The 12,898-nt window shown below is 44.9% G+C and overlaps 1 protein-coding gene across 15 annotated transcripts in view; it reads left to right on the top strand.

Moving 5' to 3' along the window:
- PRDM2 (PR/SET domain 2) overlaps window positions 1-12,898 on the top strand; it is a 127,473-nt gene that overhangs the window by 48,416 nt on the left and 66,159 nt on the right. For 14 of the 15 annotated variants that reach the window (XM_070252991.1, XM_023635748.2, XM_023635752.2 and 11 more), the window contains 2 exons: window positions 1,200-1,352; window positions 7,282-7,408. In XM_070252991.1, coding sequence (XP_070109092.1) covers window positions 1,200-1,352; window positions 7,282-7,408 — 280 coding nt within the window. Of the gene's footprint in view, window positions 1-1,199; window positions 1,353-7,281; window positions 7,409-12,898 lie in introns of those variants that run through there. The other variant, XM_070253039.1, reaches the window with a different exon arrangement.

The raw sequence follows: 12,898 nt of genomic DNA, 5'->3' as shown, positions 1-12,898 counted from the left end.
AAGCAGGCAGCATCATGCCTCCCAACAGGAAGAAAGTGTGCTTAGTGCCCAGAAAGGGGGCTGCGGCCCACTGGCACCCGCAGGCCTGGAGAAGGAGGTATGCCCAGGAGAGCGGAGAGTGGAGACGGGGGAGCTCTGTTCCAGAGGAAGCTGCAGGGAAGCTGAGCACTTGATGTGGGAAGCAGAGAAAGGAAGAAGCGAGTGCTGGGAGTCTCGGCTGTGTGTGCAGGGAAGAAAGGGAAGCATTGGGGTTCTTCCCTTTCTTCCTAAAGAGAAAGTCAAAGACTCCTTTCTTTTGCTTCGTTTTTGACAGGTCTGTCATAAGTTGATTCTGCAGTTCTATTTCAGTGCCTAATCAAGTGTTTTATAGTCTAGTTTTGGGGAAGTAAAACATATATAATGTATGTGTATACAAAGATAAAGTTAAAAATAGTTGCTTAATAGGTTTTCTTTACAGTGCTGGAAGCGTCTGGGAGGAGGAACCGACTGAGCTGGGTGATTGGGGAAAGTTCCCGCAAGAGCAGATGTGATCTAACTCCTGAAAGAGGGGTGGGATTTTGGTCTTTTTTTGGAAGGACACTGATATTTCCCAGAGTCTGTTCCATTGCACCTTAGTCCTGACAGATGCTCTGGGTAGAGAATGTTTTCAGGGTCAGCTGAGTTTGCAAAGCATCATACCTGTCAGCCATGTGGAGGTCACACTGCGTGTTCACTTCTGGAATGTCCTGTCAGCCCTGCAGTAAAGGCACTGGCTGAGCTGTGCGCCCGGCAGGACTGGACCCCACACTCCACTTGCAGAACCACCCAGAAAGCTCAGGGGAGTGGGTGCTGTGGAAAGTACTGCTGCAAGCTCACTCTTCCTCTCTAAGTTACACTTTAGGGAATAGAGTTGTCACTTGTCCTTGTGTACATATTTGCTAAGCATTTGGAGATCTTAAGCATATTTGCTATAACTCTTTAAGTTAAGCAGAAAAGAATTGCTCAGACAAGCCCAAATAGAAAAATAACTAATGAGGATTACAGTGTTGGATCTCGGTTTTCATCTTTTATTTTTCTTTTCTCTGTTGCTTATTTTGTTTTTGTGAAATGCTGTATAGAATACTTGCATATAATGAAAAAGAATTGTTTTACAAGTTGAAAATGGGAACGTGTTTAAGATTCTCCTATTTTAACAAAGGTGTTTTTTCCCCCCTCCCAAGGTATATTACCCAAATTTGGGATGGATGTGCATTGACGCCACCGATCCAGAGAAGGGGAACTGGCTGCGATATGTGAATTGGGCTTGCTCAGGAGAGGAGCAAAATTTATTTCCTCTGGAAATCAACAGGGCCATTTACTATAAAACTTTAAAGGTAAGAGTGTTACAATTTCTGCTGTTACTCTGCATGCATTTTCGCAAATGCTGTCCTTAGTCGAGACTGACAGTAATGACTTTGTAGACCTGAAAGGATTATATTTGAAAGTAGTTCATCAGTACATTGAAAGGTCTGTGTTTTAAATATCCGATTGCCACTGCTTCGTGTGCGTAAGGGCACTAAAGCGTGAAGATCGTGTTAGGTAATTACATACCGCATCTTTATAGATACTGGGGAGTTGAGCGTGTGGCAGCCACTTCCCTCCTGAGATACAGATGCATTAGGGACTGTCTGACTGGCAGATTCATCCAACTGTAAGGAACTCTCGCTAGCTATGGGGGTTCTGTGTTAACTGAAAACACGTTCTTAGTCTTCAGTGAAATGCAGCTCTGGATTAGCTTTCCTTTTCCCTAAATCTCATTCAGAATGGAAATTAAACAGAACATGTTTCTTTCTTCTGCCAAATTTTTATTTGGAGACATTAATCGTTGAGATGAAAAGGAGAGGAAAGTCATTTTTTGGAGTTTGTGGTGATGTCAGAGGTCACTGAGTACCCTCAGGGAAGTTAGGAAGCATTGAGTGTTGCTGCATTTCCGCAACAAGCAAGCCTGTGTCCGTCTCCCTCGTTTTCTTGTTCTCTCTGAGGCAGATCTACACTGATCATGCATAGAGATGTTCTCCAAGGCGGAGTCCTGAGGCTCTCAAGATAGATGATTGTTGCTTTTTGGAATAGATATATTTACTAAAATTGCTGTAAGGCAAATTTCTCTTTGCTCACTTACTTCATGAAAAATGTCATAGATTGGGGACAGTCCGTGAAAAATATTATCTTCATGGAGTTGAAAACTCTTTATGAGCAAGCATTTAAGATGCTCAGCTTTGCAGCCTCCTGAGTTTTGCCTGTGTGGTAGCACTAGGTCTTCTGGAACTTTAGGCAACATATAGCTGTTTAATATTCCTTTGCTTATTTTTCCTCTCATCTTTAGCCAGTCGGGCTGCCCTTTACCTCATATATACCCACGTCCTTGTTTCCAGTCCCTATAGGAAATATTTTTTGTGGTACTTCTCATTTAAAACTTCTACAACTTTCTTTCTCATTTTCTTTCTGCTGAATTGTAATAGCATGATTTTCTAGTAGATATTATTGTACAATTTTGTTACACTGGAGTTTGAAATTGGATTCAAAATTCGATTCAAGAATTCATTCTCTTTCTCAAATTTATTTAAAGTGAGATTTACGTCTGGTTGAATCAGCGAGGCAGAATCCTGGTGGAGATGAAATACCAGTGAGGGGACGAATATGAGACAATCAAGGAGTATAAATGAGGTCCCAAGGGAGAGCAAGCCCAGGGAGATATTAGGACGCTTTGCAATTCCTTCCTCAGACTTCAGGCTAAGACGTGTTCATCTCTGATAGCAAATCTGAGAAACAGTGAGAAGCAGGAGAGAGTAATGTTGGGGAGAGTGAACTCTGAAGTCAGACTGCTGGACTAAACGCTCGCTTGCTGTGGGACCCAAGGCAAGGCATTGTGGCTTTACCAGCTGTATAACCTTAGGCACGTCACCTTCCTGTGCCTCGGTTTCTATATTTGTAAGATACAGATCGTTCGAGTATTGGCCTCATGGGGTTATCATGACTGATTGTATAGGTGATTACAATAGCTGAATAAGTGACAGCTGTTACTTTTGATGAGGCGGTATAGTGTCGTGCTTAGGAGTGCGAACTGTAGGGCAGACTGCCTTGGAAGCAAATTTTGGCTTCTAGATGTATGACCATGAGAAGTTACTTAGACTCTCTCTGGCTTAGTTTTCTCATCTGTAAAGATGGAGGTAATAGTAAAATTAAAACATACAGTCGTTGGGGAGATTAAACCAGCCAATATGTGTAAGGCTCTGTGAACAGTTCTCAGGCTAACTGAAGTCCTCAGAGTGTTAACTAGCTACCCTGCTCCTGTTGCCTTTGCCTGTCTGTGTGCAGTAGCGTGCTCGGGGTCCTTGCAGGCCTTCCCCAGTCGCTCAAGTCTGCGGAGACCTTCACATTCCTTCCTAGTGATTATCTCACTGTATTCTTTACACTAAGCTTTCTATGGGTTAGGTTTTGTGAACAGATTACATGTGATGTTCTTCTGGGCTCTGTATCGTCTTCCCAACCATCACTGGGATAATTCGGAAATCTCAACATTGGTTTTGTTTGTAACATGCTTAAAAAGTATTTTAAATTCTTGAAAGTTAGCTGTTAGCCTGCTGTCTATTCATTCATCTATTCATTGGTTCAGTGAATGTTTATTGAGTCGCTACTGTGTGCCAGATATTCTTCTATAATAGTGAACAGAACAGACAAGATCTCTGCTCTCGTGGAACTTCCAATGCATGGGGGAGGAGGCAGATAATAAGCAAGTGAATCAGTAAATAAAATAATTTCAGATAGTGATAAGTGCTCTCAAGACGAGAAAATGTGACAGAATGATCAGGTAGGAGGAGTGCTGCCATAGCTCAGGCGGGTCAGGCAAGACAAGACACAGGAGCCCTCTGCTGCGGGAAGGAGCCAGCCGCGCGAAGATCTGTGTGTGTGGGAAGAGTGGCCCAGGAGAGGGGCTCCAGCAGGAGCAAAGGCCTTGAAGTAGGAATGAGCTCGATTTTTGGTTTTTTTAAGGAATAGAACAAAGGCCAGTGTGCCTGGAGCGAGGAGTGGCATGGCAGATGAGGCTGGCGAAGCAGCAAGGCCCAGGTCGGTGGGCCCTAGTGGCTGTAGGAGGGGTGTGACTTCCAGTCTTAGTTCAGTCCAGCCATTTGAGAGTTGAGGCTGTGTGACTTGTGACGTTTAGATCATGCTGGGAAACTGATTGATTGTAGGCGTTGTAGGTGGGTGAGCGTGGACGTGCGTGTTCTCTGATTCTGGAGTATTGCTCTAATTTTAACCTAGTGGCAGGAATATTTATTGGAACTTTGCCTCTTCCTAATTGGTCTGGTAAAATTTCAAGTTTCTATTTACTGATATTTAGAGAAGAGAGTATGCTTGGTTCTATAAGCCTGTCAGAAGCCAAAGGAAAAGTGGGAAGAGTTTAGTCTTTTTGCTGTTATTTTTTTTGTTAAACATCAAAATACAATATGTTAAAAAAGAGGTTGTTTGGACTTTTGACTCTATTTTCTTAAATGTGTGTTTATATTTCCTGTGTTTAAGGACATAATTTTTCTTTTCATCTGAAATTTGACTTAGAAAATCTTGTGTGCTAAGCAGTGCAGAAGAAAAACCAATACAGTACAGAAACAATCACTGATTATAAAAAATATATTATTTTTCTCTTCATAAAGGTCTGTTATTTGTGTAGCTGTTTTAAAATGAAGTTGGGAAGTATATAGCTCAATAATACAATAATCATCTCAGTTGCTGACAATTTTGAGGGTTTTTCAATAGCTCACAAATCAGGTTGCTCTTAATCTAGCTGTTCATCAGCTCATTAGCCAGTTAGAAATTTTATGTTAGATTTGAGGCAAAAACAGATTCTGTTATGTTTTTATATTGTGTGTTTTGCAACAACAAGAGTCCCCTTCTCAGTGAAGAGTTTGTGCCGATATTTAGCTTAATTAAGTTGCTAGTAGATTGCAGTGAGTTCTTGGGAGAAGATCGCAGTGGGACGAACGTGGGGACTTCAGCTCTGAGTCTGGGAGCCACCTTGCAAATGCCCAGCGAGTGTCTTCCAGCCAGTGTTCTGGCTATGCTGTTTGGGGTAAGAATAAATTGGGCATACGTTTTCCTCATGTGTTCTTTTTCATTTTGGTTTTATTTAAAACATTACATATTTCTGTGAACCCTAATCATTTAAAATATTATATGATACCATCATTTCATAAATGTGACTCATAACAAAAAATAGAGAAGCAAACTATACGCTTGGAAGTAGAAATAGTTTACTTAAATAAAAAAGACTGTTCCTTCAGCAGAAACAGATTAGCTCATCAGAGTGCCAAAAGGCATCTGTAAGGTCGTTAACACCTAACAAATTAGGCTGTTTTTTGATATAGGTGTAAATAATTCAGGAATGAAAAAAATAATACGTTAGTTTAAAGATAAGAAAATGCAAGTTCTTAGCCATCTTTGGGGGAGCAAAGGAAGAAGTGGCTTGTTCTTTTAAAGAATTTAGAGTATTTTAAAATTTGGACTATATAAACAGTGAGTTCTGCAGAGAATGAAACAAAATAATATTTACTTTCAAAGGCTTTATCTAGACTAGAAGGTATGTTGAAGTGAGGAGCTCTGTTGTTTCTAAACTGACGTCTTATTTAGAATTCTCCCCACCGCTACAAACAAGGGCATCCTCTCCATAACTGTAGGGCAGTGATCAAAGTCAGGACGCTGACACCAACACGGGATTTTATTAGCTGATCTACGTACCTTATTCAAATTTTGTCACTTGTTGAAGTCATGTAGTTATAGGAAAAGAAAACTTACGTGCCTTTAGTTGTAATGTCTTGTTATCTCCAAAGTTCGGACAGTACCTCAGTCTTTGTCCTTTACAACCTTTCAGTTTTGGAAGAACTGGTCAGTTATTTTGTAGAAGGTCTCACAGCTTGGGCTTCTCTTATGTTTTGTCGCGATTAAATTTCATTCATGCATTTTGGGCAGAAATCTCCAGAAGTGATGCTATGTTCTCTTCTGTGCACTATATCAGGAGGCACATGATGGCAATTTGTCTCATTATAAAGATTCTGTTTTTCCCTTTGTAACTAGTAAATGTTTTATGGGGAATTATTTTGAGATCATGCAAATATTCTGTTTCTCCTCGAACTTTAACCTACGAGTTTTAGCATCATAGATGATTCTTGCCTGAATCAGTTACTCCTGTGATGATTGCTACGGGGTGATTTTCTAATCCCATTATTTCCTTTTCATTGATTAGTTGGGATCTACATTAAGCAAGAGCTTTCCTTCTTATTTATTTACTTGTTGGTTCCTTCGTTCATTTGTATTAGTATGGACTCATGGATTCTTATTTTATTCAGTGGGTTTTAGGTGGAATTTTACTTGTGTTGATACTTTTGGTACTTTTTGAATAGATGTGTCATTGTGATAGAAACCAACAAGCTAGTTCCTTAAATTCTATTCGGGAGTCTAATCTTTGCTCTCGGTGTATTTTTTCTTCAGGATCTTGTTCTAGGTGTAATCAGTGATGGTAATGTATATGCCCTCACTACTCACATGGCCAAGAATGAATGTCTTAGGAGTATAATTCATGTGAGGTACTTTTAGGCATTTCCTTCAAAATGTAAAAGTTGTCATGTAAACTCGATGTCTGGTATAGAGGGCAAGGCAGCAGACGCTCCCCGGATCGAGCGGGTTGGTGGCGGTGCGTAGACGCTAACACCGCCCGGACGCGTGTGTCCCCCGCACCGCCTCTCCTTCAGCTTTTCCATGATGCAGTGAGCGGCGCATTTATAAACGTGCAGTGCCGTATCCTTCTGCCTCATCTTGCTTAACTTGCTCTTGAAATCCGAAACCTGGGCTGGTGATTAGCTTTCAGCCCTTCTCTTTCCAGACCACCTGGTTCTTTTTAATTATACTTTAAATTTCTCATCAGCTTAGATTTCGTGGGCAAAATAGTTCCGTGTTTTATTTTTCCTTCTGCGTGGGTAGCCGTGAGCTTTGAACAGTAAGACTCAGCAGCATGTGGCAGTTCTGAGTTTAAAGCGATCGCTCCTAGTCCCATCCGTCCTTCGGCCGTGCGGCCCCCGTGGAGGCGGCGGGCCGAGCAGTGCGGTCCTCCCTCCAGCAGAGGGGCCCTCCCGCGGCCGCCAGCCCGTGGCGGCGCCGAGGCTTGAGGAGCCCTTCCTGCCGGGCTGGCCGCGGCGCGCCGCCCCCGCCCCGCCCCGCCCCCGCCAACAAACGCCGCTCTGATTGGCCCGGCGCCTGTCTCTTCTCTCCCCGCAGCCAATCGCGCCGGGCGAGGAGCTCCTGGTCTGGTACAATGGGGAAGACAACCCCGAGATAGCAGCTGCGATTGAGGAAGAGCGAGCCAGCGCCCGGAGCAAGCGGAGCTCCCCGAAAAGCAGGAAAGGTAGGCGCCCGGCGCCCCGCCGCCGCCCGGCCGCGCCGGATCCGGGCTCGGGCGGCGCCCGCGGCTCTCCGTGACCTTTTCCGGCCGCGGCTGCCGGCCCCGCTCCAGCCCGCGCTCCCTGCCCCCCCGGCCGCTGCTGAATCACGGCCCCGCCGGACGGACGCCGCGCTCGGGCGCTTTCCTAACTTGGGGCCGCGGAGAGGCGAGCTGCCCGGGCGCCGGGCCGGCCGGGGGCTGGTTGTCACTGCGCTCGCGGACGTCAGAAGCAGCCAGACCTGGGTGGGAGCAGCGGCGGGCTCTCCAGAGCCGTACGCGCCCGGTATATTCTTAGCTTTTTGTGCCGTTCGCCAGCGAACGCGTCATGAAACGTGTTCCCGGAGTGACATTTCCAGGTCCGCAGATTCGGCGGCCTCGTCCGCCCCGACTGTGCGCGAAGGGCCAGGCGCTGCAGCGGGGAGCTCGCCTCCCGGGCCAGCGCAGCTCTGCTCCGCGCCGCCCCGCCCCGCCCGGGCCCGGCCGCTGGCCCCCGCGCCCGCCGGGAGCGCCCGGCACTGCCACGCCGCCCCGCCCGGCCCTGCGCGGCCGCTCCGGGCCACCCCGGCCTCCGCCCCGCTCCACGCGCGGCCGGGCCTGCTGCGCGCGATTGCAACACTCCTGCGCTGCGGGGTGGGCGAAGGTCTTAGCGCGACGCCTCTTCCCGAAATTAGGACAGCACAAGATGGAAGTTGAAGGGTGTGCTGTTTTGTTACTTTTGACTCAACTCCAGTAGTTTTATGATGTTTTTAAACATAAGGTAAAGCGTAGTCACATTCACGAAAGGGTGGGGATCATTTCTGGGTAGGAAAATAGTTTGGTTGGATATATCGTATTTCCAGCTGGCATCTTGACACGTTGTTGGGATTTTTTATTTTTAATCAAGAATTTTAACGTGAGTTGTGACTCATTCATAAAGCCGGGTTTGAGTATATGCCAAGGCACGGTATAGTAGTTTCTCAGTAATATAAACCTTTTTTTTGTTTGTTTTTTGCCTACCAGAGTAAATTTTTGTAGTCATCTGAACTATTGAGTCTGTCCTTTACTCAGAACATTGCAGAGTGAGTTGTGGAAGTCATACTGTAAATAAAATCATAACTTAAACTTGATTTTGGAAAAAGTAAAAATAGTATTTAAAAATGTACACAAGAAGTCTGTTCTGATTTTTCCATTACATATTTTGTGTATTTCACAGCATAAATGCAAATACAACTAACTCATCCAAGGGACAGTTTGTGGGCATTTTACCAAATACATGTTCTCTATTTATTGAACATGATTTCGTTGCTGTTGTAGGCCATGAAATGCTTTGATCCTGAATATCAGATGATCAGGGTCTAGAAAATTCCCAGGTCTTTTTTTTTCACTGTTTGAGTATTGAGATTTTGTTGATATTAGGCTTCGTGCATAATTGTTTGTAAACTCTTGACATAATTCAACTTGTTCCTTTATTGAGTGTTCATTTTGTTAATAACTGATGTCACCAGCCTTTCCAGGTAAGTTGTGATTTGCAGGTGGCAGGGAGTTTAGGGGGAAAGGGAAATCTTTATTCTGCCAGTAAGCATAACTAGCTCATATATTTAGATATATTCATAGCTTAATAACAGCTTCACTTTCAGGCCTTTCTCTCTTTGGCATACTTTGTGTGCGTGTTTAGAACATTTCATTACATTTTGCTTTGCTTTTTTATTTATCCCTTAATTTTCTTTCTATTCATTTAGTTGGATATGGAGAAAGAAACTGAAAATAGACTTTTTGTTTTGCTAGTGATACATGAGCTTACACATCTTCATTTTTATACCTGTCTAGATGGCTGGGTTTTTATACTGAGTGAAGTAGTTCATATTTCTTATTACGTATTATTGTTTTTATAACTACTCTGGGCAGCATATAACCCACTGAATCTTAGGTTTTAATGAAAATACTTGCATGAAGCTCCCTCTTGGAACTTAGTCTGTTTTGAACAGCGTATTGTTAAAGAGCCCTGTTTGCTCTTTATGACTTAAAGTTTGGAGAGTTTAAATAACGAGTCCAACCTTTTTTGTCTTTAAATTACTCTGTGAAAGCTAATTTATAGCTTGCAAAGACTTGAAACGGAGAACTTTTTATATTCACTTGGTTCTGTTTAGGTTTTGTGTGTGACCTCAGACATTTAAATATCCTTTCGGCAGTGGTGTCAGAGTAAATCAATGTGAATTTCATTCAGTAGCAATGTTACGTAGTATTTCTGAGAGCCAGCTGTGGAAGACATGCTCTGACAGGTAGATTGACGGTGGTCCTGAGTTCATCTCGGTCATGAGGCAGGCAGAGAGAAACAAAGGGCTGAATTCTTCCGAGTTCTGGGCCTCGGCTCCCTTGCGTGACAGCTGCTGTGCCTACAGCTGTGCATTGCATGTGGTGCCTTTCAGAATTCATCAGATCGCTGGTGGATCATGAGGCATGTTCTGGGCAGTGAAAAGCCCTGATTCCGTTACATGCAAAGTGGCCCCTTCTCTCTCCCTCTCTGTCTCCCTCTCCGTCTGTCCTTCCTTCATTCACCTAACATTTGTTGAGCCCCTGTGGAGTGCCAGGTGCTCTGCTAGGTTGTACAGTACAGTGGCGAGCAGAAGAGAAGCTGTAACTCTTCTCGTGGCGCCTGTAGCCCAGTGGAAGAGACACACATTAAATCACCAAGTTGCTGGTCAGCGCCTAGATGGTTGGCATGGAATAGGCCCTCAATAAATATTCACTGATTGGCAAAGACACACTCAAACCTGTAATGAAGAAAAAGAAGACTGAGCTGTGCGAACACAGTTCATATTGTCTCTGACCAGAAAGTGTACAGTTTTGCCGTGGGCCAGAGATGTACACATATTAGGCATCTTGAACTAGAATTTTGGATTCTCAGCCTTGTAATCCAGCCTAAATTCTTGCCTGTCTGAGCAGCCCCTGTAATGAAATTGAACATGAGAAGGTTCTTGGCTGGGACAGATTAAACTTTTCATGTGGAGAGGAAGGGGGCGTCTTTAGTGTCCGGTATTTCAGGTTATTTTAATTTGAACCATAGGAGATTATAATCTGTAAAGTAACATAGAAAGGTCAAATTTAGAAGTATCTAAAGTCATCCTCTTGATTTCTGTCCCTTGTTTCTTACTGTGAGAAATCAGAGATTGAATTTGCTCATTAGTGATAAACTAGGAGTGTTGGCAAATGCTCTTTTAAAATAAAGAATAGCAGAGCATGTTGTTGCCTTGCTCTCTCTTGGCTCCCACAGCCTTACCTGAAGTCCTTTCACCCCAAAGAAGCAACGGTGGCTTTATAGAAATGGGCTTAGTGGAAGGAATGAAAAACGCGGCACCCCTGGGTTTTCACCAGGTATGTGACTAGGCAAATCCTGTCACTTTTCTGGGGCACAGTTTCCATAGCTTTAAAACTGGTGTCATGACGTGGAGTGGTCTTTGTGCTACCTAACCTCTCATGGTCGCTGTCAAGAGCCAGAGAGATGATAAAAAGGAACAGCTCTGTGCAGCATGTGGGTCCGTAGTCACTGTAAGTGCCACTGACAGAGCGACAGAACGTGGAGACAGTTGCTTATGTGTTTCTTGCAAAGGAACTACTGATTTGTGAGTCATTTAATCAGTCAGTGTTTATGGAGCCCCTGTGTCACCTCAAAATGAGCAGTGGGTGCTTCCTGCTGCTTCCCATGGCAGAGCCTCACTCTGCCGATTCACCCCAGTTCTGACCTATTGGCTTTCCTGTTCGCAGCAGATTAGAAAGAGAGGAGTTAATTATCGCAGCAGGTGGTTTGACAGCTGATGGCTGGATGGTGAAGATGACAAGGTTTCTCACAAACCAGTACTAACCTATGAAGAGCACAGTTCCTGAGGGCCACTGAATAGGTTCGCATAATCCCTTAGAGAAACTGTAAGTAGTCCCTGAGAATATCAGCTAGTTTATAGTCTTTATCTAGATGACTTTTAGTCACCACAGACTGGTTAAATTGTAATCACCTTAGAAAGGGGCTATTTCATTTGTCTCTACAATCCACTTCGTTCAAATAAAAAACCTTGGTACTGTGAAGAACACTCAAGTTTTTTGAAGTTACGCATATTTGAAATTCTTTCTTTGCCAAAGGTGGCAAAGCCTGTAGAAATTTCTAGTCAATTTAGGGAGGTAAGAGAGCCACATGCAAATTCATTCACTTGGAGGCAGTTTAAAAAGAAATTGGGCCGGCTCAGTGGTGCAGCGGTTAAGTTCTCATGTTCCGCTTCTTGGCAGCCTGGGGTTTGCCGGTTTGGATCCCGGGTGAGGACATGTCACGGCTTGGCAAGCCATGCTGTGGTAGGCGTCCCATATATAAAGTAGAGGAAGATGGGCACGGCTCTTAGCTCAGGGCCAGTCTTCCTCAGCAAAAAGAGGAGGATTGGCAGCAGATGTTAGCTCAGGGCTGATCTTTCTCAAAAAAAAAAGAAAGTGCTAAACTAATGGTTTAGACAGTGAGGACTGTTGACCTTTAGAGAAGGGAAGGGACTCTGGCCTGGGCTGGCTGGGGGTCTTTATTTAGGAAGGGGGCGGGGTGGGGGCATTTCAGAATGTAGAGAGGAGCAGCGGGGGCATGCAGAGGAGCCTTAGGTCCCTGCCACCTTCCTTCGCGCTGTTATTTAACAAGTATTTTCTGGGTCTGTGTCAGACACTATTCTAGGTGTGAAGTTAGAGCAGAGAACTAAAATGACCACGGACATTCTGGAGAGTGAGGGGACAACTGGCCAACAGATGAACAGGGCAAGTCTTGTGATGTTAGTGAAGTGTGTGTGTGGAGTCGGGGGAGAGGTAGCTGGGGATGGTCTTTAGGAGGCTGTGACATGAATGGCACAGGGGTGGGCCCGGTCCAGTTCTAGGGGCTAAGAGCTCCGGGAAGAGGGACTGCATGGGGTGTTCTGTTAGTGATTAGGGAAGTGTATTGCTGGGGTAGGGGCATGGCAAGGGCCACCTAGAAACCCACATGGGTGTTTTGAATGATGAAACGCAATTCTGCAGGTGGACACATTGGCCCCCTTTCTACCAGGCACTGCACTTAGCGGCTGGATGGGTAGGAAAGATGAGAAAGATGACTAGAACATCCAGGGAGGAGCTTCTCGTCCATTTTATTGCGGCTCAGCACGGGTTAGACTTCCTGGGTGTTTCAGTTGATGTGTATACGGGGTCCAGGATAGGGAAGGGGTCGGTGGGAGCCCTTTGAGAGAGGAGGTGATGCTGCTCTGTGGTCGCAAAATGGCACACAGTGGAGAGGACCCGTGAGAAGGAAATGGGGGAGGGGAAGAAGGAAAGAGCAAACCTGAGTTGGGGGAAGAAAACCTCACAGGGCTTTGGGAGGTCACAGGAACTGAGAGACAACAGGTCGAAATCAGATGTAGCAAGAGGCTCCGATGGAGACGCAGAGCCCCCTGGGCAGAGGTGTGCGGTGCTGCGGCAGACGCG

Source organism: Equus caballus, chromosome 2, assembly GCF_041296265.1.
Source record: "Equus caballus isolate H_3958 breed thoroughbred chromosome 2, TB-T2T, whole genome shotgun sequence".
NCBI classification, from domain to species: Eukaryota; Metazoa; Chordata; class Mammalia; order Perissodactyla; family Equidae; genus Equus; species Equus caballus.
The sequence above is the reverse complement of the archived record's forward strand: the minus strand, read 5'-3'. Positions and strand labels throughout refer to the sequence as shown.